General features: G+C 43.5%; 1 protein-coding gene and 1 long non-coding RNA gene across 4 annotated transcripts in view; one reads left to right on the top strand and one right to left on the bottom strand.

Annotated features, from left to right (window-relative positions):
- The window catches only part of LOC104912960 (uncharacterized), a 176,986-nt gene that overhangs the window by 101,203 nt on the left and 47,948 nt on the right, over positions 1-27,835 (top strand). For all 3 annotated transcript variants that reach the window (XR_014886229.1, XR_014886230.1, XR_014886231.1), the window contains exons 6-8: positions 9,004-9,172; positions 18,501-18,555; positions 19,940-20,100. This is a non-coding gene — a long non-coding RNA (uncharacterized LOC104912960). The remainder of the gene's footprint in view (positions 1-9,003; positions 9,173-18,500; positions 18,556-19,939; positions 20,101-27,835) is intronic.
- The window catches only part of LOC146543469 (uncharacterized), a 208,635-nt gene continuing 202,254 nt past the window's right edge, over positions 21,455-27,835 (bottom strand). Inside the window, exon 15 of the mRNA XM_085235332.1 lies at positions 21,455-26,101. Coding sequence (XP_085091458.1) covers positions 26,090-26,101 — 12 coding nt within the window. The 3' untranslated portion in view covers positions 21,455-26,089. The remainder of the gene's footprint in view (positions 26,102-27,835) is intronic.

The following is a 27,835-nucleotide window of genomic DNA, read 5'->3' as shown; positions in this document are numbered from 1 at the left end:
GTACTCATTCCTTAGAATAACTGCTTCACAAGCCTTCTCCTTCAGACATCCTTAAGGCTGTTTAATACCCTCTTAGCTGTCATTTCAGTTAGCACTCAGCACTGTGTACAGTTGCTGAACTAAACCATATTAGCAGATCTTTACAATTATTTGTAAATGTTGGGATACTCAGAAGATTATTGCACTGGTACATTGCCTTTGGTGCCTGAGGGGAGCGCGAATTATATCTTATCTGCAGGAAGAGCTCTGAGGAGCCAGACCGTCTTATAAGATGCTGTGGTGCTCATCCCACTTCCAATCCCATCACTAGGATTGTCAGGGTACAATTTATAGCAGTGAGCAGAATGGGCATATCCCCCAACATTAGTGTTTCGCATGAATCTAGTGCATGGGAAATGGATTTTTTTCCTTCAGTGGATGAAGATATCTTCTCATCTGAACCCTTAAACTGATGACATTTCAGAATTCCATTTGGATAGACAGAGAAACAGATCATCTTGTTTTTTAATGGCTGATGCTTCTTGCCTGTACAGTTTGTTGAATTATTACTGACATAAAGCATTTCAGACTTTTGGCTATGTATCTAACTCCAGTAAGGTTTGCCTGTAATTGTCTATCCTTAATTAAGGAAAACTACACTTTTCTGAAACTTACCACTCCAGAATTGCCAGAATTGGAACCTGGAAGTTAGGTTCCTAACATTTCAAAGGGCTGTTCTAGTTTTCAAAAGCACTGAGCTACCTCCAACTACTGTGGAAGTTGTCAAGGGTTTAAAGCTCTGGAAGAAGGTCAGGCTGATGTTTTGCAGCCTAAATATGAGCTCTTTAAAAATAAACAAACAAACAACAAAACCAAAAACAAACAAACAAGGAAGAAAAATATCTTAGGCCTCTTTTTTTTTTTTTTAAAGTCATACTTTTATAAACTGACTAATTGAAAGCAAAGCTTATTTTTAGCATGGTAGGAACATATTTATGCTTGTGGTTGCATGGTCTGTGTAATCTCCAATTTAGAAGGGTGCTGGTTAATGCACTGTTACTGGCCAGTGAGCCATTTACATTGGCTCCTAATGTAGAAAATAAAATTTGATACATTCTTCATAGCTAATTGGCTATTTATTTATTGTTTGTTGCTAAGGGAGCTCCTAAGAGACCTGCTGGTGTACCTTACGAGTTGGGCAACAGGGAAGGTTGACTGAGATGTTACCAAATGTTCCAGGCTTTTCCATACCAAGGCATTACAGTGGAAGGCCGCAGGGAGCTGCCATCCAAAAATAACTTGAGAGTCTCGATCTTGGCTGCACTGCCCATGTGGAGGCTTAAAGTTAAGGGCATTATCTCACTGGAGAGCCTCAGGGACAGAAGCTGCACTCAGGGCTGCAGTTCTTAATTCATTTGAGGCTGGGCATAAGAGATGCCTTCCCCATAACAGGAGTGAAACTCTGCTTTGCCATGGAAAACACTCCTTGGAAAGGGGTCTGCTGAGTGGCAAATGTGTTTTAATACCTGAGCTTTGATTTTATTTCTGCATTTGCTTATGTTTGAGTTTGTTTACACATTGTTGAGTGAAGTGTGGTGTTGGATGATGGTTTGTTCTCCTTCATTAAATTGCTAATAAACTAATTAAGCTAGCAGAATATCATTTGTGTTGAGAATAGGTCCAGAAGCGTTGAGGGTATTTGCCCATGTTAACTTTCCTTTTCACGTTCAAGTCTCCTGTTTTTCCCAATGGACTTTCTCTTGTGCACTTGTACTGATACGCTGGAACTTGGAGATCCCTGAAAGAAAGAGAATAGCAGTGGTATCCCAGCCAACATTTCCTTGCTCAGTAAAAACAAGGTCTGCTGTTCAAAGAGGTTTGGAGAGGTCTACAGGCCAATAACGCTGCTGTGATTTTGTAACTCAGAGGCAAATTTTACTCACTGCAGCACTGTGACCCCTGTGGAATCAACGATGCTGCATCAGCATAGGAAAAAAGTTTGTCCCAATGGCTCCTCATTTTTCCTGTCCAACACAGCTCTCTGCAAAGGCTGGCTTTCTGAAGCAAGCTTCTTTTGCTACTCTGCTGCCTTCAGGGAAGGAACTGTAATAAACAGCGCTGGTTCCTGAAACTCGATCAAAAGAAATACATAGACTGACATTCAGTAAAAATATATATATCACTTCTGGTTTTAAATGAAAGGCAGAAAGACCAAGAGTGCTAATCCTAATGCTCTGGCTGCTCTGCAGGTTTTATTGCACAAGACTTGTTTATTTGCTGGTTGTAGGGGTGATGGTGTTGGTAAGGCAACCAACACAGTTCACAGCAGGTAAAGTTACAGGCGGGACATGTCTCGTCAGAAATGACCTCCTTCAAGCAGAAAGTAGTTACTTCCCTCTGTTAACGCAGGAGAAACTTGCTCAGGTTTTGTGGGACAGAAGAAGTGCACTCAGCTGGCTTTGGGCTGGCGATCCATCTTGCTGGGTTCTTCCTGCAGGGCTGTGGGCTCCTCCCAGCTGTGCTGGCATGGGTCTCACGTCCTTTTTGGTTTTGTCTCCCAGATGTGTCCTGTTTGCTAATTCAGGCTCTCAGTGCTTGATGTTTTCTCTGAACTCTCCAGTCCTGGAGTTGTATGGGGAGCTTAGCTATTGCTTAAAGTTTTGGGGCTTCAGCGGGGATACAAAAAAAGGTTATACACATGAATTTCAAATATAAACTTCACAAACAAATGAAAAGAACCCTTACATTTATTGAGCTTTAACATATCCTGGTTTTCTAGGGCATCATTTCTGACTTGTGACTATTGGAGGTTAGCAGCACTGCTACTGTCTCTTTGTGCATTCAGACTGCATTTATGTTGCTTGGTTTGACATATTCCTGGGAGACTTATTTCTATTCTCTGTGCATTTCACTACAGCCTGGGCAAGGCAAGAGAATCTACTTTTCAATTCAAGCTTTTTCTTTTCCCTTCCTTTAGCCTCAACCTTTCTATCTTTTAGGATACAAACTTGGCTATTATTCTGAAAGCGCATTCACTGCTGAGTATAATTACTGGTGATAAGTCCTACAGTTCGCTGGATAACTGTGAACAAATTGAAAAGCACATTCCATTGGAAACCTCCTGGTAGAACTGGAGGGGTAGTTTCGTAGCAGCAGATAAAGTATTAGAAGGAAAATTAGTATATGGGATAATTTTGAATCATTTTGTGAATGTGTCGTGCACGAATTGCCTCTTCTTGTAAACAAAGGAGGAATCTAAAGCTTTTTGTTAATTTTAAAAATAATAAGAAAAAAAAAAGTATATCATCAAGACTTTTGTTAACTGTTATGTAGTCTGGCAGCTGGAGGCTGATGCTGTGCCTGTCTGGTCCTACTAGATGGTCATCATTTCTTTTACAGGACACAGTTTTACTGAATTCTGCTTAAACTTTTGGTTTCTGACTAATACAATGCTATGTACTGCTTTCTGGATCTTGACCAAGGACTCTGAAGTCTTGTAAATGATATTTTACAAGTTTTCTAAAAGAGAAAAGTCAAGAACTCTTTTCTCTGACCAGGTAAATGTGTGACTATGATTATAATAGAAGGATCCTTGAAGTGTTTTTCTTCACATGCATAGAAGTCCTTTAAGTATCATGCCCGAGAAGATCTAAGGTAATTTTTTGTTTGTAGTATGCTGGAATTTTTTTGTTTCATGAGTGTTTGTTTACTAGGGCATGGTTGAAATGACCCTCTTAAAATCCACAGTTCAAACTTGAAATGACACAAAGCTGAATCATGCAGGCAAGGGGGTATTACTGTGGATTTATGTGTTTGAGTCTCTTGGCACAGGCCAGACACCTAGTTTTAATGAGTAGAAATGCTCCCAAATTCTACAGGTGTGCTTCTTTAGACCACAGTCTGAACATGTCTCCCTTCTTTCCTACCCTCCAGTAGACTCACATTGGAACATGTCCAGTGCTATAATGAATTACAAATCTGTAAAATATTTCTCTCCCTCTGCCCGTGGTGATTGCTCTTTAGCCTGGCAGCGAGGCTGGGCACAAATTGGCACTCAGAGCGGTGACTCATGGGAAAATGTGCTGAGTGAGGAAGTGTGAGAGAGTGTGGGGATGGAAGGAGGGGAGGGATGGAAGGTTGGAAAGATGGAAGTGGGGATGGACGGAAGGACGGAAGGATGAAAGGAAAGAAAGATGGAAGGAACCTCAGCGCTACCCTGAAGCCAAGCGGGAGCTCTGTGCCCGGCGTGTGGGGAGGAGCAGCCTTGGTGGAGCACAGGAGACGGTCTGGACCTTGTGGGCAGGGAGTGGCGTTCCCAGGCAGCGCAGAGGCTGTGCCAAACAACACATGCACCCTTGGCATTGCCTATTGCTTCTGTGTCATGCACAGTTCCACCAAAGCCAGTGGCACCTCGTTAATGTTCGACTGCTGTGAGGCTGAGATGTATATGTTTCCATAGCTTTATACCACTGGGCCTGATTCTACTTTTGCTCTCGCACCAGTTTGATACTGATACAGTTCCTCTGGCTTCCATGACATGAATTCGTATTTTGCCAGTGTCAGCAAGATCTCAATCAGCTTCATTTATTTCAAAAATGTGTGCCTGCAGCTGTTGGGAAAGGATAGGGCTGTAAAAAAAGAACAGAAGATGGTAGGTGAGAATAAAAAAGGGATCAAGAAACAGCTGAAGGATGGGCCTTTGTATTTCTGGTCCTTGTTTGCCTACAATTTGTTGCATTTGTCAGTGAAAAATGGGAGAGATGAAAGAAGTGAATTTTTCTTGAGCTCATGGTTGTCTTCGGGCATGGTGAAGCCGTGGGGTTTGCCATCCTCCTGCCCTCATTTCAACTCTTCTGCACATTGGGAAGAAATACTTCCAGTACAAAATAGGAAAGCTCTACAAAGAAATAGAGCAGATTATTTTTTCCAGTTTGCCTTAGGGTTTCCTGGAATTTTTGCTACTGTACATTTATTTAAAGTAACCCTATCTGTTTAAATACACGCTGATCTTTGGTTGCTCTGAGATCAGAATCAGCCCTGTCTGAAGAATGCCTTTTGCTTGCAGTCGTTTCTGTATTGTCAGCCCTTCCTCCTCGCCCCCCGCCAAGCTGACCCTACTGATATCAGGTGACAGAAGGATAAACTGCAACATATGTGGTCCTGGTTGGAAAGAAAGTTATGATCCAAACTGATACAGAAATTGTGATCTATTGTCAGTCTCCTCAAGGATGACAAAGCAATCTGTTTCCAAATGAAAGTAGATGTAAGATAAATTCTTTGACTGCTATTGTATTTTTCTTGGCATTAACCAGACGCTATTACTGTTTTGTGGCTTTGTCACCACCAATTATGAACTAAAATAACATCATCTGTTGTAAAGTGTCATGATCCAAAACTCCGATGCCTCTTTACATTGATGTCATTAATAAATAAAATCAACTCCAGTGATCAGTTAATTCACGTTTAATAAGACTTAGCAAAGTCCTGTCAGATGTTTAGGGAGGATGTTTGGAAGGAAGGGCTCCATCCTGCAGTATGGTACCAGATGAACTGCCCCCTTAATTTGGCCAAGATTTGGGATGTTTTGGGAAAGATTTTTGGTGTGCACAGGGTTTAAATTCTGTGCAATTGTCATTACTTACCTGAAATGAAAACAAATCTTTCATAGTGAAACGCAGGACGTTATGCAATAAACCAAAATTTATTGTTTCATTCTCTAACTAAGCACAGCAAATGGAATTAATTAAGATTATTTTTTGTTGACTGTCTCAATTTCATAATAAGCATATTTTTATTTGAGCAATGTGTGTTTATCATGAAAATATTTCAAGCAAAAATAAATTAATAAGATGAGGCAGATTTGTTGTAAGCCATCCTGTGATTTTTTTTTCTTTAATATATTCAACATCATTTGTTGTAACTGGTAAAATACTAAAAGCTTTCTAAAAAGATAAAATGATTTACTTTTTTATTGTCTAGACTGTATGTAAGCCATTGCTAATTAATACTGCCCTTTCTGATAGCTTTGCAACAGGCATAACTCAAACAAACCAATTATAAATGATTTTTCAATGTAAACTTTTAAGAGCATAGCCTCAGGGCTTGCTCAACATAAAAGTACAATTTAGAAAACATAAGATTTAACTAAGGTCAGGATATATCAGGCGATGATGGATGTAAATGTAAAAACATCTGACTGTGGAATGACAACGTTTTCTTCAAGACTAAGCAAAACGTTGGTGGCAGTGATAAGTGGGATGAAAAATAGCCTAGAATGAACCAGCAGGTTTGACTTTGGGGTCTGTTTGCTGGGCTTTTTCAGTGCTGTTTTTTTTCTTGATTGTTTTGGTTTTCTTCAGCATTTTGGAAGTTGGAGTCCCAGAGGTGGAGCAGGCAGGGTAGTGTAAGTTTTGTAACTGTTTTCTACACCATGAGAAGGTCAGACTTGTCGACATCATCTGCTGTCTTGGGCAGATGAGGCACTGGCTCCTCTGGCTTTGAGTTTCCAGCTACCAAAGGGAAAAGATTATGGCCCCCCAATGCAGGGCTCTGGTCCGGTATATCCTAACACTGCAGTTCTAAGCTTGCTCCCCATTTTGCATGGGTTAAGTCCTCAGAGATCGCTGATTGACTAGATGGTGGCTGACTGCTCTGCTCTGTCTTTAAGACTATTCATCCTCATTGTCTGTCTTTCAACATCCCTCCGAAACTGGCACAGGCTGTGCATCATGTGCTGTACCTAATTTGGTGGAAGCAGTCACATGTCCATGGTGGGATCTGTACCAGATTTGTATGGCGGAGTCATCTGGTATCAATTCCTGCAGAGCGAAGCCTTTGGAGCTGCAGCCTTGGAGTGCTCTCACACCCCCAGCTGCACCCAGCGATCACCCAGGTGTTGGGAAAGATTCCTTTTGCTCTTTGCTGTAGACACCTTAAGAAACTGGAGGTTGGTTGTTGGTTGCTCTCCTGGATGGTAGTTCTCCTTTGGCAGCACCTCCTGTCCTCAGCTGAAAATCAGTGGGCTGTTCATCTTGTGCAGGCTGTAATGAAGGGCAACCAAAGGCCCAGGGTTCCGCCATCTCTTCACTCCTGTGCTGGAGCCAAGCTCAGTCCTTCTGCTGAAGTAAAATCTGGTTTTGCTAATGAAGTAAAGACTAATTAGCTTTATTTTTAATAAATACACTGCTTTCATCTGTGTTTGTTAGAATTCTAACCTTACTGACCAAATACTGGATTTATACCGTGCCTTCATTGCTGGTGAAAGCCAATGGATACTACTGGGGAAAAAAAACACCTTATGGCTTAGTTGAATTAGAAATACTTGTATGGTCTGCTGTTACACACATTTTTTCTGTGTCCTTATGAGTGTGGCAGTTCCACTGGGGCGGGCTCCGCTCTTTTCTCCCATGATCTGTAATTATGGGGACAGGATTAATGAGCACACATTTCATCCAGGGCCTCGGCTCAATGTTAGGGCGTTGTTCGATGAGAGCACAACAGTGTCCTTGCTTGCTGGGAGAGCAAAGCAGCACACACATTGGAAATGACTGAAAATAAACGTGGGAGCTCAAGTACTCTGTAATAGCTCCCTTTCTCCTCCTGCTTGTTTGGGTAGCAGTTGTCATGACTTTTTGCTTGTTGTACCCAGCTCTGCTGCTAGAGAGGCAAAGCTGCGGTGCCAGAGTTCATGGGCTCTGTTATGTGAACTAGGGGACAGAGGTAGAATGCTTGAGCTGTGGCCCAGGCTCAGGCAGCGAATGCCCCTCCTGGTGCCAGCCTCCCCTTGGTGACATCCCTTTCTGTCACATGCATGGGTGAAAACAACTGCATGATGCTCCCCATGTCTTGCTAACAAAGGAATTGGTTTTCTCTAAGAGTTGCAGATAGTGTGTTATCAGCATCCTCTTTGGATTTTTGCATAATACATTTAGTTTGTAACTTCAGTACACAGTGATTTGTGTAGGATGTTTCATTTTCTTGTCCTTGCTACTTCTGGAAGTAATGAAAATCTGTTCTTTCTCAAATGAAATAGAACAGGAAGGGGAGCTGGATGCCCGGCCTTTCGGTAGCAGGGCTGCAGAGCTGACAGTGTGCTTAACAACAGTGTCTATTGACGTAGACACCGTGCTTGTGTTGTTTTTCAACAACAGAAGATGCTTTGGAAGAGAGGAGCATTATTTTTTTAGCAGAATCCCTTTTCCATTCAAAAACCTCCTGCTATGGATGGGGCTATTTAGCTAGCTGTTTGCAGGCACCCGTAGGGCCTGCTGAGATGAGCTTTGCTTCTGCACTCCCAGGCCTTTTACCTCTGTTGTTCTAAGGCTTTGAGCAGTTTGTAAAATAGCAGTGTTTATTATTTCCCTGTTCTAATTTTATTATACTATCTACCTTAATATTTACTATTCTCTGTTTATAATTTTTTTTTTCCAAATGGCTGAAACTGTCAAAATACAGGGAAATATCAAAGCAGAAGTATCTAGGGCACCCCACAGTAGTCACTGGTCAGTCAATTACATCATGCTACATAAAACAACACTTACTGATGCAGAGGTGGCCTTGAAGAGCTCACCCAAGTGCTGCTCCTTGTGCCTGACACATATGCAGAAGCACACACATGTGCAGAGGCACTCACACAGGCAGAGGTGTGCTGATGTCTGAAGCCCATAGAGCCCAACAGTGGCCCCAGGCTGGACCCAGTACCCAACTGTCACCCATTCCCACTGCCATCCCAACTTTGCTGTGGTTGGTTGCACCAGAATACTTTCTTTCTGCCAATACCACTCCACAGCTGGCCCCACCGTCCTGACAGCCTCTTGTCTCCCTCTCCTTTGTCATCTGCATTATTTCAGTATTTTAACCCCGTTTTTCGCCTACTCTGCTTCACTGGTGCTTGTCCAACATCTGCTCAGAGACGCCTGGTGAGAAGATGCCCTGCAAATCGCCTTGTGGTTTGCAGACTGAATTCCCTAATGATGCTCTCATTAATAGTTCTTGCTGCCAAATGCTGTTTGCTTTTACTTTCAGAACTGTCTGCATTAATAACAAGTACCTCCACTTGGAAATTATTTACATGAAACATTGTTCTCACATCACTGCCACTGACAGCGGCTCCGGACTGGGTGAGAGAAGGACACCGTGATGAATTCACCCATGTGCTGCATGAGACAAGGAGAGCTCGAGGATTTCAGAGCAAGTAAGTCCTGGGAAAAGCAGAACTATTCCTTGCGACAAGGGCTGGTTGCACGGTTTGGGCAGACGAGCTTGTTGGGGATGGTGCTGCACTCCATCTGAACCTGTGGGAAGAGTGCCTGTTCCTAATAAGCACCGTGTGTATTTATGTGGCAGTCATTGTGCTTTGCAAGAGGGGAGTCACAGAAATAATTAGTTAAGAGCGTGAGGTTTTTGGCACAGATTCCCTTTCTCAAGTAGCTGTGATGTTCATATATAAGAAAAATTGATTTGGCATCTAGACAGGATTTCAGCACGCTCATGGTTATGGAAATCAGCTATGGGCATGAAGGAAATCTGTATATTGATTCATAAACTGACTTGATGACTTGTTCATGCTTTAATATTTTCATGGGCTTTTACCCAAAATAAAAATGTCAGTAGATACCGCTTGACTGTGCTGCAGCACTGCCTGAAATGGTGGGAAGAACACAGGAAAGAAAAGGGATTTCCTACTAGACAGAAACCTGTACTGTCTGTGGTAATTATTTTTTTCCTACAAGAGAGGGTTTTTTTTTTTTTTTTTTGCTATTACCCTTGTTTATTTTGTTAAACTGTGCACTTATATAACACCCCTGGGAAGATCATTACCTGTGAAATCCAACCCAGGTAATGTAGAACGATTTGAAAATAGCCACAGACCTTTTCAGTGGGTAGAATTTGGTCAGGACACAGATGAACCCTTGGAAACCGTACTGCTGTGTGTACAAGGACACAGATCATTGCAAAGATGTCTCTCTGGAAGAAGACTCAGGTTCATGGACATTGTTCTCTGAGAACTCAGGAAGGTCTCACTTCAGCATGTGCTGATAATGCTGGGGCTGTAGCAGTGGTGTGTGTGGCAGTGCGAGGAGTCTGTATTTTGGCATAGTCTAGTAGAGCAAGAACTAGCATCAGTGTTGGCTCTTCTTTTTGGTCAGACTGGCTAGGTGGTGTTTAGTCAGCACCAACACCCTTGTTTCACTGGCTTGTGAAAAAACACCTGGTACTATCCTGTCTCCCCATGAATACTTTTCTCTGCAGGTTTAAAACCTTAATCCCTGAATAATGCCTCCACATGCCTCTTTGGGACCTTCCAGCACTGGCCAGTCCTGACCCTGTATGACTTCAGCTATGTGAGGCTCAAAATGGAGGTGATGTGGCTGCTGGCTATTTTAAATGAATGCAAACTATGTAATGTATAATTTTACTTAAGACCCAGGGCAATAATTATTGTCCAAATGCTGATCTGATTTGCATAAGTGTTCTTCACTTCCATTGTGACTTCAGAAAAAAATCAGTGGGTGTAAGGTACAATATGGCGCAGTGCATGTGCTGTGCCATAGGGGTGTAGAATTTTCTCCATAAATATCTTTTGGCAAGACACAGGAACAAAACCATGAAAATCTATACTGTATTGAGCTGTACAGCTCGGGAAAGGTGCTGTGTATATAACAGCATATTTTGAATGTGTACGTTGTTCCTCATGGACGAAAACTTCCTTTAGACAGTTGGTTATTCATGTTCACAAAAATTCTGTAATGTCATTTCCCCAGTTGGGGTGTACTGAGCCCTGCCGGGGAGGCCATGGAGATGCCTCCAGTTGGGCTTTGGGAACATGGAGAAATTTCCACGTGTTCAGGAAAAGACAAGAAGGCCATTTTGTCATTTGGTGGTTGGCTTCTTGCGGCTTATTAAATAGTCTGCCAGATTTGTGGCTAACGAGTGATTTTAATGTAGTTTGAAGGCAGCTTTTGTTTCCCTCAACCGCTACTTTAAGAAAGATCCCATAAAATTAATTGACTGATGAACTGCATAATTGATGCTGTCTACACAGTGTGCACCAGCCAAAACTGATGGGTAGCGAGAGCACTGGCATCCTGGTAGGGGCTGCGCTGAACCCTGCAGAGAACCTCTGCTCTCCTTCCCTTTATGCTCTTGGGTAGGAGAGGGCATGTTTAGTTTTCTGCTTACTCTATTCCCTTTTGTACTTGCTCATTTGCTGGGTGCATAAAGGAGAAGAGGTCACTTGTGCACATGGGATAAAGAGGTATTATGAATTCTAAAGTGTTTGCTTTATTGGGAAAAGCACACCGAGCAGGAAAGCGCAGGAACATAATGTGTGAAATTTTAATGAATGCTGTGCCAAAGTGTGTGTGCATTTTTTTTCTACCTGTAGCAGCTTTATTCATTTGGGAGAGTACTGCGTACAAGATATTCCTTAGTAGTATGCTGGCTGCTGTTTAGTTTTAATAAATTAAATCCTTTATATCAATGTAATATTCTTTAGACAAGCACTTCCAAGACAGATTAGAAATGAACTTAAGGGGATTAAAAGCTTCTCTTGCTAAAAACAATGTTTCAGATGGGAAATCCACTTATTTATGTCACTTTCAGTGGAGTACATTTGTCTTTAATATGTTTCTGCTGCTACAGAAAGCAGTGCTTTGCCCATGACTGCAGCCTTTCTGCTCTGCTTTACATACGCAGCAGTGTTTATTTTCTTCAGTACTGTAAGTCGCTTTGGGAAAGATTGATGGCTTCCCATAAAACTGCGAGGAACCATTTTCTTTGTTATTTAACAAAAAACAAAAGATTTACTGGATCTGGAGTTTTAAATAGCGTTGGTCTCTGTAAAATGGGAAACTGCGAGTGGAGTGTGTGAGCAGAGAGAAAAGTCTGCTTTGATATTTCTCTTATTGCCTAGTAGCAGGATGCATGCATCTTCTGGAAGGTTCTTGTTGTCTGAAATCCTGGGCATTTTGGGAGCAGCGGGCCCAAGGAGATAGCAGCTCGCAAGCCTGCTTCCCTGAACCCTCCCCAGCTCTGTGGCTGGGTGCTAACACTGCTCCAAGCACATGGTTCAGCGGCACGTCCCAGTGCTTGGGCCTCTGGTACCCACTGAACAGAGCTGATGGAGTGGCGAGGCTGCTGCCATGTTGCTCTCCAAGGTTGCTGGGGTTTGAACAGCACCAGGAGGCCTCAGCTTCACTGCTCCTAAGTCACACAGAGTGGGTCTGGGAGCAGCTGGCTGCCCCATCTCCCCACACTGTGGGGTTTTTGCAGGGCAGGACCAACCCTGTGGGGTAAATAAGGAGTCTCTGCAGTCTTTGGACTGCAGGAGAAACAATCAGGGTAAAATACAAATAGAAGAAATAAGGGAAATTGATGTTTTAATTGGAAACCTTTTAGTCTTCTTCTTGTTGCCACTTGCATGCTCAACCTTGGAAGTAGGGTACCTGCTCCTTACCCTCCAGCTCTGTTATAGCTTGTGGGCATGCAGCTGTTCAATGCATTGCAGTGATCTGGGCAGAGGGAGAGGTCTGAGCCCTCAGCATACCAGGTATGCCTCTGTAGCTGTGTCTGTGACACAGCACTGAATTTCGTTAATTTAGACGCACTTCTATCCATTGTTGGTTAAATCTATTTCAAAATCTCTCCTATTCCACGATGTTCTGTAAAGTATTTATTTAAATGGTTTCCAAGTAAATTTTTCCCAGTACCTGCTTACAACAAGATCGTTTCCATTAGTGCTTTTGGGCCACTGATGCTTTAGGCTCTGCTGTCTCATTTCAGCCACAGTTCCTCTTCCCTTCCCATCCCTGGAGAGTGATTCTCAGGTTGAACTGTGGCACATCCAACAAAGCAGAGCTGATGTCTCAAAGCAGTGCTCCAGAACCGAGTTGCCTGACTTTTCTGGCATTCAGAAGGGCCCTACAGTGAGGCTTTGTATCGGCCTCATATAACTAAGATTGTATGAGAACAGGCAGCTTAGATTAAACCACTATCTCTATTTTATCTTATTTTGTGCTGTTCTGCTGTCTGAGACCAGATTTAACTCCTCTCCCCAAAAAGACTTTCTTTTTTTTTGCTGGCCTTAGCATTTATCAGACTTCTAAATCCTTACCTATTGCTCACGATAACAGGAGTTGACTGAAGTTTCACCACTGGTTTCACAGTGGAAAGAGCAGGTTAATTTTCTGCTGAATATCGATGGGCTCTGCTATCAGTATAACTACTATGTATGCTGGGAACTGAATCCATATACATTGCTACACTGCTGATCAGTAAAGCAAGAAAACTTATCAAGAAAAAAATACATAATTAGGATCAGGGGTGGAATCTCACTGGGAAATGTGGTGTAAAAACGCTCCTCATTTTAAATTAAGCTTTCGATGGCAAGTGCTTGGCTTTCAACAACTCCTCTGAAACTCTTTTAATTGAAGTTCCATGAAAATCTGGGGAGTTCAGCTCAAGTTCACGTCCCAAACCCATCCTGATTTCATTAAAGATCTGATCTTTCTTTATTTGCCAATAAAATATATATGTGTGTGTGTGTGTGTGTGTGTATAAATCAGTATCTGCTTTATAACTGTTTTTTATCGTTTTTATTATTATTATTTATTTAGAGGTACAGTTTCCCTTCTCTTTATGAGGAATGAACTCTGCTCCCTTTGTGTAATGAGTGGGGAGGGACAACTCAAGGGAGATCCTTCACCCAGGTGTGGATTTGGGACTCAAGACACACTTTCCTGCTGCTTCTCTGTTGCTTTCTTGTGTCCCGCATTGGCTGTGGCAGCCTCAGTGCTGGCAGAACCTACAGAAGAGATGTAGGTTCAGTGGCTCCATGGAGGCCAGTATGGTCTCAGGATGGTTGGCCTGGGCCCTGTGTTGCCCTGGTGGAAATGGTGCCCCGGGGGCTGGGGGCTGAACATGCCCTGGTCGGGCTCAGGGTATGGCCGTTCTGCTTGCATGTCACTGTTTTCTTCTCCTGTACCTAAGACCCAACAAAGGTCCTGATTATTTGGGAGAGTCTTGTTCTGGGCTGACAATGAGTTCATGATTTTCTTTCATCCTTTTCCCAAGCTTTGTCCCGCTTCCAGCTGCAGTGGCCAGATGCGCCTGTAACCAAGAGCTGAGTGAACACAGGCTGTTTGTGCCAGAGAATGGCTTTGCTCTGCTTCACCAGCACAAAAGTAAGGCAGGCTCCAGAAATCCCCTCCACGTACCCGGGTTTTTCTTCTTCGCTCAGGAAAGGAGGTTTCCTGGGACCTAACAGAGTCCTGCTGTTACATTGCATGGGACTCAGTATGAAAACCTGTTGAAAACAGTATAAATCGTGAATTCCTCGAGGCAGAGAACAATGACACACTTGACTTCTCAGCCCAGTGAGTAGCAGTGCACCAATGACTGCATGCACAGCTCTCCTGCAAAGTACTCAGCCATCTGAGAATCCATTTTTGTGTTTCATCCCACTTTTCTTTTGTTTTATTCCCTTGTGATAGCAGCTACCTGTTCACAGCCTCCCTTGTGAGCCCTGCACGTCACTATCTGCAGTCCTTGTGAGTCACATTTCGGCTTTTCTGATCAAGGTCCAGCTGGAATCTCACATCTTTGTTTCATGTATTTAATATACTCAGAATTCACTAAATGACAGTTTATAATATCATTATCAACAGTTAAAGACATTATAACTTCAAGAAATGGAAAGAAAGTGCAGCCATATGTGGAAATGCTTTATTTTGTGCACTTTTAACCCTCACAATAGCTCAGCTGCAGAAACGGGGACAGCGGTGAGAAGCAGGAAAACAAATCCTATGTCTGCAAAATCATTTTTCAGCTTTCCCTCCACTGTTGTCATGAAAGAGCACTGCGCTATTTGGATGGTAAATAACAACCAAGGACTAATTTATTTTTCTTCATAAAATTATTTCTTGAATTGGATTCAAATGTGTTCCTTATTACACGGTTTGATAATTCAGTGATGCTTTCCCCCCATAACATATGAGCTGATTTAAACCTTCACTCTAAACAGCCTCAGGCTTATTAAGAACAGTGTGGACTGAGTATGGATTAGGTTTAAAAGTAATAAAAAAGTAGACCTGTTGGTTAGGTGAAAAATTCACTATCAGATTCCTGAGTGCAGCTTTCTTTTCATGTGCAAACTGCATTAAATGAGGCATTTAATTCAACAAATCCATAGTTCTGATCCACCAGAAATAGAGACTGGGTTAGTTCAATTTGTAACAAACGATCTCCATATGATCAAAGTCCTGAGAGCTGATTCCAACATACTGCTTAAATTAGTCTAACACCGAAGTGTTTGGCTCTGGGACAATATTTGGAATGTCTTACCAGAAGAAAAATTCCTCTGCACACATGGTTCCAATATCGGGGAATGCCAACCTTGCTTTTTAATGGGCTGACAGGGAGCCTCCGTGCTAACTTTCTGACTCCAAAAAGTTCTTGTGCTGTCACCCGCAAACCAGCTTGGATAATTTTTCCTTGGCTTCCTTATTAAAGCCTGAATGAAGGGATTGTGTGGCTTTCTTAATGTCACTTGGTCTGCTTGCCATAAATTCAAGCACTCATGATGAAAGCTCCACTTATATTTCGCTGGGAAATGGAATCAAGGAGAATGCACCCTCGTTCACAATAAATAACTAAAGTTGAGTTATTAAGTGTATTTCATATACCAGCGCCTTATTACATCAGCAGTTTAGATAATGGCTTCTTAAAAATATTTCTCTACTGAAATCCACGAGGAGCGGGTTGCACATAGACGTCCCTGTGCACAAAAACCAAAGCAGCTGGCTCCAGCAGTAACTTAGGACTGTATTAACCAATAGCAAATATTTACATTTTTACATGCTGCTGTCTGTTTAGATTACGCAGCCGTTGTGCTCCCAGCAGTGAGCAGAGGCAGTGTTTGCTCGCCCCTGCCAGGAGCGTTTGCTTGCTGTGAGCGGGATGCGAGCTGGTGCAGCCCTGCGGCTGCAGTGCATGGTGAGCATGGCACTCAGTGCTCAGTGCGACTTCGTGCCCCTGCCTCCCTTCACTCTTGTTTGTCACAGTAACCCACAGCATTTTCAAAGGCCTCGGCTGGATTTCCTCTGTTTTTATGGTTTGTCTTAATGTGAAAGTGATTCATAGAATTAAGCTGGAAGGGTGCTTTGTGGCCTTCCAATATTTGAAAGGAGCACATAAACAGGAGGGGGAATGACTATGAGGGTGGATAGTGATAGGACAAGTGGGAATGGTTTTAAACTGAGACAGGGGAGGTTTAGGTTTAGGTTGGATATTAGGAGGAAGTTTTTCACCCAGAGCATGGTGAGGCAGCGGAACAGGTTGCCCAAGGAGGCTGTGGATGCCCCATCCCTGGAGGCATTCAAGGCCAGGCTGGATGTGGCTCTGGGCAGCCTGGTCTGCTGGTTGGTGACCCTGCACATAGCAGGGGGTTGGAACTGAATGAGCATTGTGGTTCTTTTCAACCCAGGCCATTCTATGATTCTGTGATATTTACATGCCTTGAATATGCATATCAGGCTTTACGTTTTTACACCATGACTGTACATGCATGTATAATACTATGTTCCTAGTGTTCCACTAGGAACAGCCAGTGAGTACATGCCCCTATCAGCATGTTGTTGTTGCAGCTTTGCAGCTCCCTCCTGGTTGGTTACGTTGCATTTTGGCTAACGAGGAGATTATTTTTAAATCTGTGCTAGACATTGCTTGGTATTTTATAGCAGCTGGAAGAGAAGGAGGTGGAATGATGAACGGTTGGAGCTCAGAAATGGAGCAGAACTGCTGTTTTCCTGGTAACTCTTCTGAACAGGTGGCTAAGTAAGCCAATTAAACAGACTTTAAGAACAAATTATGATGGTAATCCATTGTCTGGGATCATTGAAATGCGCTGGGTGGAATCTGGTCCCCAGAGCTGCCTGAATAATGAAAGTCTATTTTGGTGTAATTTTATTGTTTTCCTGTGTTCACTGAATTTTCAGAGGAGCTTGCCTTCCCTCTCTCTCTGGGCTGGGCTTCAGGGCACACAGCAGCCTGGCAGCATGGGCTGTCCTCAGATGCTCTCCTCTGCATGGTCTTGCTCAGAGGTGATTAAGAAACAAATCAATGACCAATGAGCATTACTGTGTGTGTGATGGGAAGGGCAGTGGGAAATTTGAGTTTTGCTTCCACCAAGATGGCTCATTGGCTTGGGTACTGCTAGAGAACCCCAGGACCAGCACTGTGAAGCCACTGTGGTCCTCACCACTCAGCTCCCTCTGCTGAGCCTTTGCAGGTTGCTTTGTGTTTCCTTTTTGCTTTTAAATCCGGGACAGAAAGGAGTTCTGTGGAATTATTCCAGGCTATCGTATAGTAACAACTCCACGTTGCCACGTAGGGCTGCATGAACCGGTGACCCAGTGACAAAATAAATTACGTGTGAGCTGAGGGCTGGAGATGGTGAGTGGCAGAAGAATGGTGCTCCAAACTGTGTTCAAGAGATTCTGTATTCATTTTAGAAAAGTGACTGTTTAGCCAATTTATTCATTTGACAAGTTCCTTTTTAACCATCTTAATTCACCATTTAGCCTACAGTGCCCATCATTAGTTTATTAGATATTCATCGAAAGAGATTTTAGCATAAATACGGTTCCACAGAGGATTACACACAGGGAATCTATTCTTTTAACCTACTTATTTGGATACCAAGTATTTGTTGAAGTGGACTCGTATTTACTTAGTCCCTTAATGAAGTCTAGAAAAGCTTTTCTGTAAAGGGAATATTGTTTTGTAAAAATTAGCTAACTTAAATAGTTTTCAAAGTCATCTCAGAACAAAGATTTCAAAGACAGAGCGCCAGCCTAATATTTACTTTTTACGCCGTACGGTAGTTTAGACTTGCCAGAAAAAGTGCACTTGCTTTTTTGTGTTGTTTTGTTTAAATTTCTCTGTTTCTAGTTGTGAGATATATATGTCATTTCTAGGGGTATGGAACTAATTGAGGAATATGTCCTGCCCTTGTTGAGGTGAACAGGGCAGATAAATAAAAACTCCATTGGACATAAATCTCCTCCACTAACATCAAAGAAACAGGATCCTGCTAAGTGTATTTGTATAATGCAGTAATTTATGCAAAAAGCAGCTTTTGTCAGCAATGCAACAAAGCAGCTTTGATAAATGTCCCCTAATTTATTGTCATGTATCTCAAATCAAAGTAAAACATTTACAGCCTGCACACTGAAGGAACCCAGGCCCAGGGCACTTAAAGGGTTTCTCTCCCTCTCCATCTCCAGTCCCCCCCGCCCCTCTTCTTTTTTTTTTAAAGTACATAAAGCTAAGTTGGGCAAAAGGTTAAAAAGGCTCTGTTTTGAATGCTAAGTACTTTATACAAATTATGGGAAAAATAATAACGGAGCTGCTTAAAGAATGACAGAAAAGCCTGTACAAATTCAGATTAAAAATCCTCTTAGCTTTTCTCTTCTGGGTGATGTTTAACAAATCATAATGCAGGCACTAATTGTGTTTTACAGGGACAATCCCAGTGTCTCGGGCTCTGAAAAAAGAGTGAAACAGTGACTGGAAATGGTAAGTGTTGGCCAGTGCTTCACTGCCCTTCCCAGGTCTCCTGAGCCTTGCCAATATGGAAGTCAACCCAAATGTGAGATGGTGGAAGGAGATGTTACCACTGACTTGGAGATAAAAATGAGCCCCCAAGCCACTGCTGGTTCTTCCATGGTATAGAAACTCACTGACTTGAGCTTCTCCCAGCTTCTAGGGAGATGCAATGGCCCTGTCTACAGAGCCAGTCCCAGAGGACCATTTTACAATGGAAAGGTCACACAGTGAGGTGTGACTGATGAGGCAGGATCTGAAATGGGGTGGCCATAGTGCCATTGAGGACACGGGTGCCCCGCAGCCAGGCCCAGTGCTTCAGGCCTGGCCTCTGTCAGTGGGTGCCACTAGGAGCACATCCCTGGCTTCACTGCCTCTGCCACACTGTGTGCCAGCTGGCTGGTCTGGTCACTGGGTGTCCTGGGTTGGACCGTGACTGGGGAGCGAGCATCGCCATGGGGTGAGCTGGGAGGGAGGGGAGGAGACAGGGCTGGTGTGTGGGCATCACCTCTGGCAGTGAGGGTGGACACGGTGGGGCCATGGACCATCCTGTGGCCACATCTGGGGACAAAAAGGGCGAACTGCTACCCTATGGACTGGGATGCTGTCCTGCAGTGCTGCTGAGGAGCAGGAGCTCACTCAGGAAGATCTGGAGCTGGCTCACGGCAGGGAGGCTGCCGAATGCTGATAAATTAAAAGTATGTGGGCTTGTCAGTCACCCGCACTGCCTTCCAGTTACAAAGACCCAAAGTGATACGGCTGCTTCTCGAGACCCTTTGATATTTAGGGGGAGTGATAAATTCAGTTCTGTTTCTGCAGAGATCTAGAGCAGCTCCACATGTCAAATTGCTTCAGAAGTAGACAGCATTTCTATGTTTTTTACTTAGAAAGCTCTGTTTATAATAAACCAAACATACAGCTCCAGGAGTACAATATCCTTCGAGTGGAGTTGTTTCAAAGTGTTTTACAACCCATCTGGTAGACTGACTCGAACTATTAGGCATGTTCTTGGAGAAAATGCTTTATTTGCACAGATAGTAGTATGTTTCTGGTACTGCAAACCAGAAGAATGAAGCCTTGCAAATCCAGGCCTGTTGCACCATAAAACAGACATGCGTTCACTGAGAAAGTGAAAAGGAGTTGTTGTTTTTTAAAAATGTTCTACTTTCTTTGTGTAAAGTTGTGCCTGTGGGTAGCAGAGCCGGCGCCATGCCAGCCCTCATTGGCACGTGGGGCTGCTTGCTGCAAGGCCTGAGCATGGTGCCTTGCTGGTGGCATCGTGGCACACTCAGGCTATAAGCCAACATAAGAGTTTAACTTCATATCATAATTGTTGGGGTTATAATTTAAATTTTAGAAAAAGGATTCTGCAGCCTTGGTGACTGAATGAGAGATGTTCGTGTTAAAGGCACCGAAGGTGGACTCAGCAAGGCTGATCACGGGTGCAGTGAAAGCAGTGCCTGACCACAGTAACACCTCCATCAGGTGCAGAGCTCAAGGGAGAACTCCCAGGAACAGGTAAGTTTAAAAAAAAAAAAAAAGCATCACGGACATTCATCAACTCTTGCTGAATAATTATGGAGACCAGCCAGTGGATGTGAGTGAAGTGGTGGGCAGGGACAGTGGTTACCTCTGCTGGTGCAGATTTGTACAAGTGTGGCATGTGGGCTCTCGTTCATTGCTGGTGAAAATGCAGAGCTAATGGTGGTGACTGTGTTGAAGAATAGCGTTTGTTGCAGGTAATCTGCTCTACCAAATAGTGTTACTGTGCTCTTTGTGTATGTATCTTTATACACAGAAATATGGATAAGGAGACAAATGTATATGTGTGTATCACATTATGTGTCTCTACATAAAGACATTTCAGTACATCTGTATGTTAGATCACAGAGCGTTGCTGGAGTGAGGGGCTTGCCCAGGGCTGTGGCACTGCCATGGCTCATGGACCTGTAGGGGCACAGCAGATGACACTGGTTTACACAGCAATGTGCAGGGCGGATGGTGGCAGCCCTGCCTGCAGCACAAAGCTGCATATGGGAGCAGAGGGACACAGGCAGCAGGAGCTGCACTGTACTCCGTGTGCAGCTCAAGGCTGACGGGTTCCCACATCTGCTACAGGAGGTCAAAGGAAGTCCTCAAAGTAAATTTAAAAGTACATTTAAAATGTGCACATGTAGCAGCAGCATGATCAGCAAAGCTGTTAAGCAGATATGCCACATTAAAACCAGTCTCCTGCAGGCTCCAGCAGGGCTGCTCCTGGATGGCAGTCAGGTGGTGGCCGGTACCCAGAGGGCCAATACCTTCCTGTCACTGTCACTGCTGCTTGCTCTGTGCTTACTGCACGGCTGAACCACTTCTCTGTGTCTTAGCACTCAGAGAAATGAATAGGAGCTTTCCCTCCTCCATGCTAAGATCTGAGGGCAGCAGGTGTGCTTTCCAGCAGCAGCTTGCGATGCACGGCCCACCATGCCTGCAGTGCCCAGATTGAGGACGCCCCTGCCCTCTCCCCACTCACCCCCCACTGCCAGCATGGTCCTGCTGCATGAGGTGCTGGCAATGCACGCTCACCCTGTGCCCTTCCTCCTGCATCCATTTTCTCTTTCTTTTTGCATCAAGGCTTTGTAATGAAATTTTATCCCAATATGTTTAAAGCAGAGACAGCTGTGAGTAGCTGTTAAATAGACACAGAGAAGAGCTTGGTCCAAAATATGCGTGTTCAACACAGTGCTTTAGCTATAAGTTGTGCTACGAGACCGCAAAAATGAAGAAATTCAAACATATTAATTGTTTGAAATGGGAACACTCGTTGCGAAGGCAGGCATCCTCTGAGAGGTCTCACTTTATCTCAGCGCACTTATTTGGAAGCAGTACATCTGACACACAGTTTCAGTTTATTGTGTAATGCTTCAATAAGAAGTAAATGCAAATTACCAATAATGATCCTTATAATTTGAAACACAACCAAAATCAAACTTTTTGAGCAAAGAAATGGAACAAGATTTTGTTTTGTTCATCATATCTCACAAATTAGTCTTAATGTGACACACACATTTCGAAAGAGTTCACGTTCAGTGTGAGCAGGCCAAATTAAGAAACACTACAAACCCTGCCCCCCCATCTCAGAACATGGCATTAAAACCACATGGATTTTAAATTCTTGTTCTTATACTCAAAATTGCATTAACAGATTTTGACCTCAAGACTAAGGCATGTTACGTGTTCGAAGGCCCAGCACTGCTGCTGCGATCCACAGCACTGCTCCCACATACTGCCTGAGTGAGGCCCTGCTGATGCAATAGTGGCCCGCATATGTCTCGTATTAATGATATTTTCCTAATAATAACAGCATTAAAGCCTGCCTACCTAGCTATTGAGTTACCTTATTTAGGGTAATTTGCCCGAAAGCCTAACCTGGAGCACGTGAACAACCATATCATTTTATAACACTTAACTTTAAGATATCAGAAATCAAAGCAGGCTGACAGTCTGATTCCAGAACTAGTAGTTTTCCATTTAAAAGAACAAAAACTGTTGTGTTTCTTGAATTAATTCATTATCTGGATTTTTGTTGTATTTTCCACATGGAATTGATGAAGAAAAATTTTTTTCTAAAGAATGAGATGAGCGAAAATTCACACATGGAAAACAAATGAGCATTGGGAAGCACTCCTCATAGCTAATGGCTACTTGGTCTGGTGCCAGAATTCATACAGATCCTTAAAATCAAGTAAATTATGCCCGTAGTGATAGCTCCCTTTTGCTGGAGTCCCACAACAAGCACCAAATGGTGGAGCGGCACACAACTGCCAAATTCCATTTTTCACCTCCCATTTCCTTTCAGCTGAGCAGCCTTGTTCCCAGCAGAAAGGCCCATGCATTTTTTTATGGCTCCCCTCCCAGCCCCATGTGAAGGGCCTGATCCTGTCCATGGCACAGAGCTCTGATGGCAGTGCCTACCATGGGGTCAGTGTGTCAGTGGATGGCAGTGGTGGTGGCAATCGGATGCACGCGTCTTCCCATTGAAGGGAATGGAAAGAGTTAAGTCTTGCAAAGGAAATAATCATAAAACAAAAGCGTTCTTTTGCTTGGTAAGATCACTCGGTAAACTCAGAGGTTAGGAAATGTGCCGCTCGCCATGCGCCAGATTAACAACTGTTGAATTCTGTGCTAGAAAATTCAGCTGGATTACACAAATATCTGTTAAGACGAGGGTAAATATTTATAAACAATCTTCCTTGCAGAACATGTCTCCATCATTCATTTCCCCGTGATGAAAAATCTGGAACAATGGAACTAATGACTACATTGTTCCAAAGTTAAATCGTATATCTAATAAGGAAAATACTAGAATGAGCCAAATTCTTTATGAACACAACAGCGAAGCAATTAAAATAAATGTGATTTTCCAGATCAAAACTTCTGGCTGTTAATTGGTAGATGGCACCTATCCTAGTCATATGAGTTTCCCTCGCAGCTGTTTTTATTTCATGATACATTTTGGGCTCCCCGGAGCCGTGCTGAGCTTGGACGTGGCGGCAGTACGCCCGGACAGCTGCGTGGGGCTGCAGGGCTCATGGATGCACTGCTGGGACAGGCCTCGGGCCAGGCGCGTTCTCGCTGCTTGCCCTTTGCTTGCCCAGTGGTTACAGTGGGGATGATGGGTGGGCACTGTGGCATGCCTGCATGCAGAGTGCTTCCCAGAAGGAGTATTTTGGAGGATATGCTTCCGTCATACGCTGTGTCCTAGTCATGGCATCTGGCCTGAGCTCATACCCTTACCTATTCACTCTATGCATTTGACTTTAAAAAAAAAAATTTGTTCATGGATGCCTTACCACAGCAGCAGTGGGGCAGGGGCTGCAGCCCCACCAGGACCAGGGCTCTTTAACCCACCCCACCCCAGAGCTGAAACCGCACACTGGAAATCTGGCACGCTCCAGCCAGCTTTACTTGAATCTGCACTTTGGTATCTGTAGGTTATTAATGAGATTAAAGAACTCTGTTACAGGGAATGACAACTGCAGTTTGTCCAACATTAAGCAGATATTGGCATCCGTAGGTGTGAGTAGGGAGGCAATGATCTCAGATATTGAACGAGCTAAAGCCATGAGCAATATGATATTGATTAGACAATGGGTATTGTATTTACCACATAGCTTTATTGGGTGAGGCTCAATGTGATGTGTTTTTATTTGGGAAACTTAAGGAAGATAATTAAAAATGCTGTAAGGAGAGCCCAGCAGCCTTTGTGCTTTGCTTTTTAAAGGCTGCAGATGTCCTGTCTTCTTTCTTTAAAACGGCATGCGCTCCTTCTCCACCTTCCAAAAGATCAAGGGTAATAATAACAACAGTAATAATACAGTGTCCTGGAATTTTTCTACATGCCTCAAGAGAACTTTAATTTTTTCCAGAAACTGTTTTCTGACAACAGCCGCCCCGTGGACTTTTCCTGTTCCCCAGTATGCATTCCCAATGCTGCTGCGGCCAAGTTAAAATGGTGTCTTTTGAACATAAGGCCTTTTATGTAGAAAACCTTTCTCTTGCTGGACAAAACCCTGCCTGCAGGACAGTGAGCAGGTAGTGTTGTGCACTGTCAGCTTGTGCAGCCGGGCAGCCCAGTGTGGCCTCCATGACAGAATTCAGGAGCCTCACTCACATCCACAGCCCAGCGGTCAAAGCATGCACAGAGAATGAAGCTCCCCATCTCTTCTGATGTTTCTCCCATCAGTTGCATTCCCTTCCCCCAAGGGCTTTTCCATTTTTTTCCAGTTTATAATCCCACAGCAGTGCCCAGCCCAGCTGTGTTCCCATCTTGCATCAGAAGGCTGACTCACTGCAGTGCTCCTTCCATGGGACATGGGTCCACATGGCTGCAGGCAGGGCCTGGGCGTGGCACACAAGCGAGGCCTGCATCCAGCTCGGGGCTGACGCCAGCCCCCGTGTGCCACCCTCCTTGCCTCTGCCAAGGCTGGTTAAGCTGAGGTGATGGCTCAGCCTTTCCCCTCCCTCCACGGATGGCTGCTGCTCTAACTCCCCCAGCTTTTGGCCATGGGCCATTTAATATTTTCCTCCAGTTCAGCCATCTCCAGTCACTAGATCTGCTGCTGATTCTGCTCCCATGGGTGAAGCAGCTTCTCATAGCCACCACTTCCTCTGCTCTCCAACCTGATGCTTTCCAGCTCTGCGTTTTGCAAGGGGAGACAGAGGAGCGTGTGCCGAGCCTCCATCTGCACCACATCACGGGAATACAAAATGGCACCGAGTCCTACTTTTCCTCATTAGATGTGGGCAAAGTTGGCTGGAGCGCAAGTGCGAAAGCTCTTCTTTCTTCAGCTGCTTGTAATTCATGCTTGAGCAAGAGAATTATTTGGGGCTTAAGTCAGAGTCTTCTAAGTAGGTCACAGTTCTTCTAGACCCAAACTCCTGCATATGACTTCTCAGAAATGCAGATCCCTGTCCTCCTGATTTGTGAAACACCTCAGGAGCCCTCTTATCAACTTTATCAGCTCCTCAAATTAATCCATAAAACAAGCAGCTACTGAGAAGTTGCTTCCTGCATAGAGTTCAGACTTGGAAAAATTCCCCTGCCTTAGGTGGCAGCCATTTCTGTCTCATTAGAATGGCTAGTTTCTTGCATTTTAAGGATGCTCCACTGTAGCCAGGTAAATGGATGCACCCTGCAACTCCTCTGGTCTTTGCATCAACAAGAGGACAAAAAGCTATGGAGAAGGCAGGGAAGCTCCAGCCCACGTAGTGTGTGCTAGCTGAAACAAACACATGCAGTGGAGTCCACGCTGTAAAACAGCATTCATTTTAGTGGTGCAGAGGCTGATTTGTCAAATCATCACAGCATGTGTTAGATGTTAGTCCTAGTCTTTAGAATAGAACTACAGCTTCAGACACACCCGGAGATAAAATGAGGGAGATACAAGAGTTCAAGAAGCAGCAGATTGAAGTGGAATGGCACAGTGCAAGGATGTGTTAAGAGTTCTTTGCTGCACTGGTGGCATAAGTAAGTTTTTCTGATATTTCTGCATGGCAGTTCTGAATGCCTCTAGCAGCTCACCACCTAGGTATGAAAATGATAGCATTTGCTTTTTTCAGTCATCTAGAAACTAAGTTTTACCTCCTCCTCCAGTAGCAGGATGAGTCCAGACTACACTGACATGGGGTGAAGTCAGAACTAAGCATACTCTGTATGTCTCGCTAGAGGAGTTGCAGTTAAGTCTGATTTTAGTCATTTGGCCAGGGGAGATTATCCATAGCTATGGATTGCAGTTATCAGCAATCAGATGTTAATGGGGCATTTCTCTGCATTACAGTGCCATGCATTTAGATTTCTGCCCTTGATTGCTGCTTTGGTGTGCAGTGGTGAAGTGCTGGACCTGGATTACAGCTCAGCTCTGTGGCCGCATTCAGATCCCTGAAATGAGCTGAAGTGCTATTTTACATGGAATACAGGATGCCTTCATGCTTTTATGCTTTATTTTTGATTGTGAGGTTATTTTCACTTCCTCTTCTGAAAAGAAACAAAATGTTAGATGCCTAATTGAATGAACTGCTGGAAAAGATGCATAAAAAGGTCTGGCACGTGAACTTCTGTTAAGCTAATGCCTTTGTTTCCAAACAGGCCAGCGATAACAAATATTTATTGACATTTTCCTTCCACAGAGGCGTTAGCAAATTATAATTTGCTAGTACGTACCTCATGAGTACTTACAGGTTTTGAACAGAACATCTGTTGGTCAAAGATGAAAAAGGAGGTTGAAAAAAAAAAAAAATGTTTCCAGGGTTATGAAACTAACAGCATCACAAATTATCACTAGGAAAACAGTTCAAAAAACTGAACTTGCACTTATGGAAAAAGGAACACAGATAGAGGAAACAGATAAAAACGTGTTGTGTTGGTAGGCTTTGTTTTCTGCAATGATGTATTGTTCCAGAGAAGCAGTTAACAAACAAATTATTGTCTGTGTCCGAAACAGCCAAATCTTTGGTTCCACCGAACAGATGTTAAGGTGAAGGAGATTAAAGCCGAATTCACAATAGGGCTGCTCCACAGGAAAGGTGCCCTAAGTTTATCTATTGTTAAATAATATAATTTATCGTCTTAGAGGGCTACAGAGTAATTTCTGTTCCTTTTCTACTTTTTGAACAAAGATTTATAACATAGATAATCCCCAATTTTAGATATTTGCTGCAGGTTATATTTGAAAGAATTTCCCAAAAGACTGATAACCCCTTTTTTTTCCCTTAACCACAGTCAAACCAGTGAACTAATATGATGCCTGCTTCAAATAAATGTATTTGCTGCCTCTGTGCATGATAAGTTTTCATTTAGTCTACGATCAGCTGACAGTATGCAAGTTTGCAGATACCAGTAATTGAATACAGATAACCTTGGTTGTTGACCTATGTGGAGGCATGGCTGTCTAGTTTCCATTGTTTCTGTTTTTGCTAGTTGACACAAAACTGATGTGGGCTGAATTTATATATTAGCCATCCATTATAGTGGGAATTGCTTATCATTGTGGATGGATATTGCAAGAAGTTTCTATTTATTTAACCTAATAAGATGGCAGAAACAAACCTGATTGGGCCCACTCAGGATCAGAATTAACTCTTAGTGGTCCTGTTAATTGCTGCACGGTAACAAGGCACGTAAAGGATGCTTGCCTTGTTTCTATTTTTTACATAATGATTTTCTTTTCAGTTAGAGGGATTATTTCATTTAGCAAACAATCCTTGCAGTATTGAGAAACTGAATCTGAGGGTTGCAAAAGAGCTAGATAGTGCTGGATATCCAAATCCTCTTGGCTTCTGGCCCCAGCTGATGACCATTCTCCCAGAGGAAGTGGAAGTCCAGACTAAGCAGACATTGAGATAGAGGTTAGCACATGGTGCCAAAGTCACCGGCGGCACAGTCCTCATCAGTGCTCCTCCAAGCTCTCATACACTGGAGTCAGATCGAGATGCCTTTGGTTGTCTGCAGTGTTTCTGACCAGCTTGGTTTTAACACCACACTGGTCACAGTTAGATGTGGAAGTTTCCAGCTACCTGTAAGGTTATCTAGATTCAGAATAGTTTTACAAATGCAGTTGCTTACACAGAAGATTCTGTGAAGGTGAAGGATGAAGGCCCCTGTTGCAGCCTAGAGATGACCAGTTCATTGGCTAAATAAGGATGGTAACAAAACCAGAGAGCCATCTTTTTTATCTCTATTAAAACAGCGTTCGAACTCTGATCCCACTGA

This window comes from Meleagris gallopavo, chromosome 13 (assembly GCF_905368555.1).
Source record: "Meleagris gallopavo chromosome 13, MGAL_WU_HG_1.1, whole genome shotgun sequence".
NCBI lineage: Eukaryota > Metazoa > Chordata > Aves > Galliformes > Phasianidae > Meleagris > Meleagris gallopavo.
Note: the sequence above shows the minus strand (reverse complement) of the source record. Positions and strands in the feature narration are given on the sequence as shown.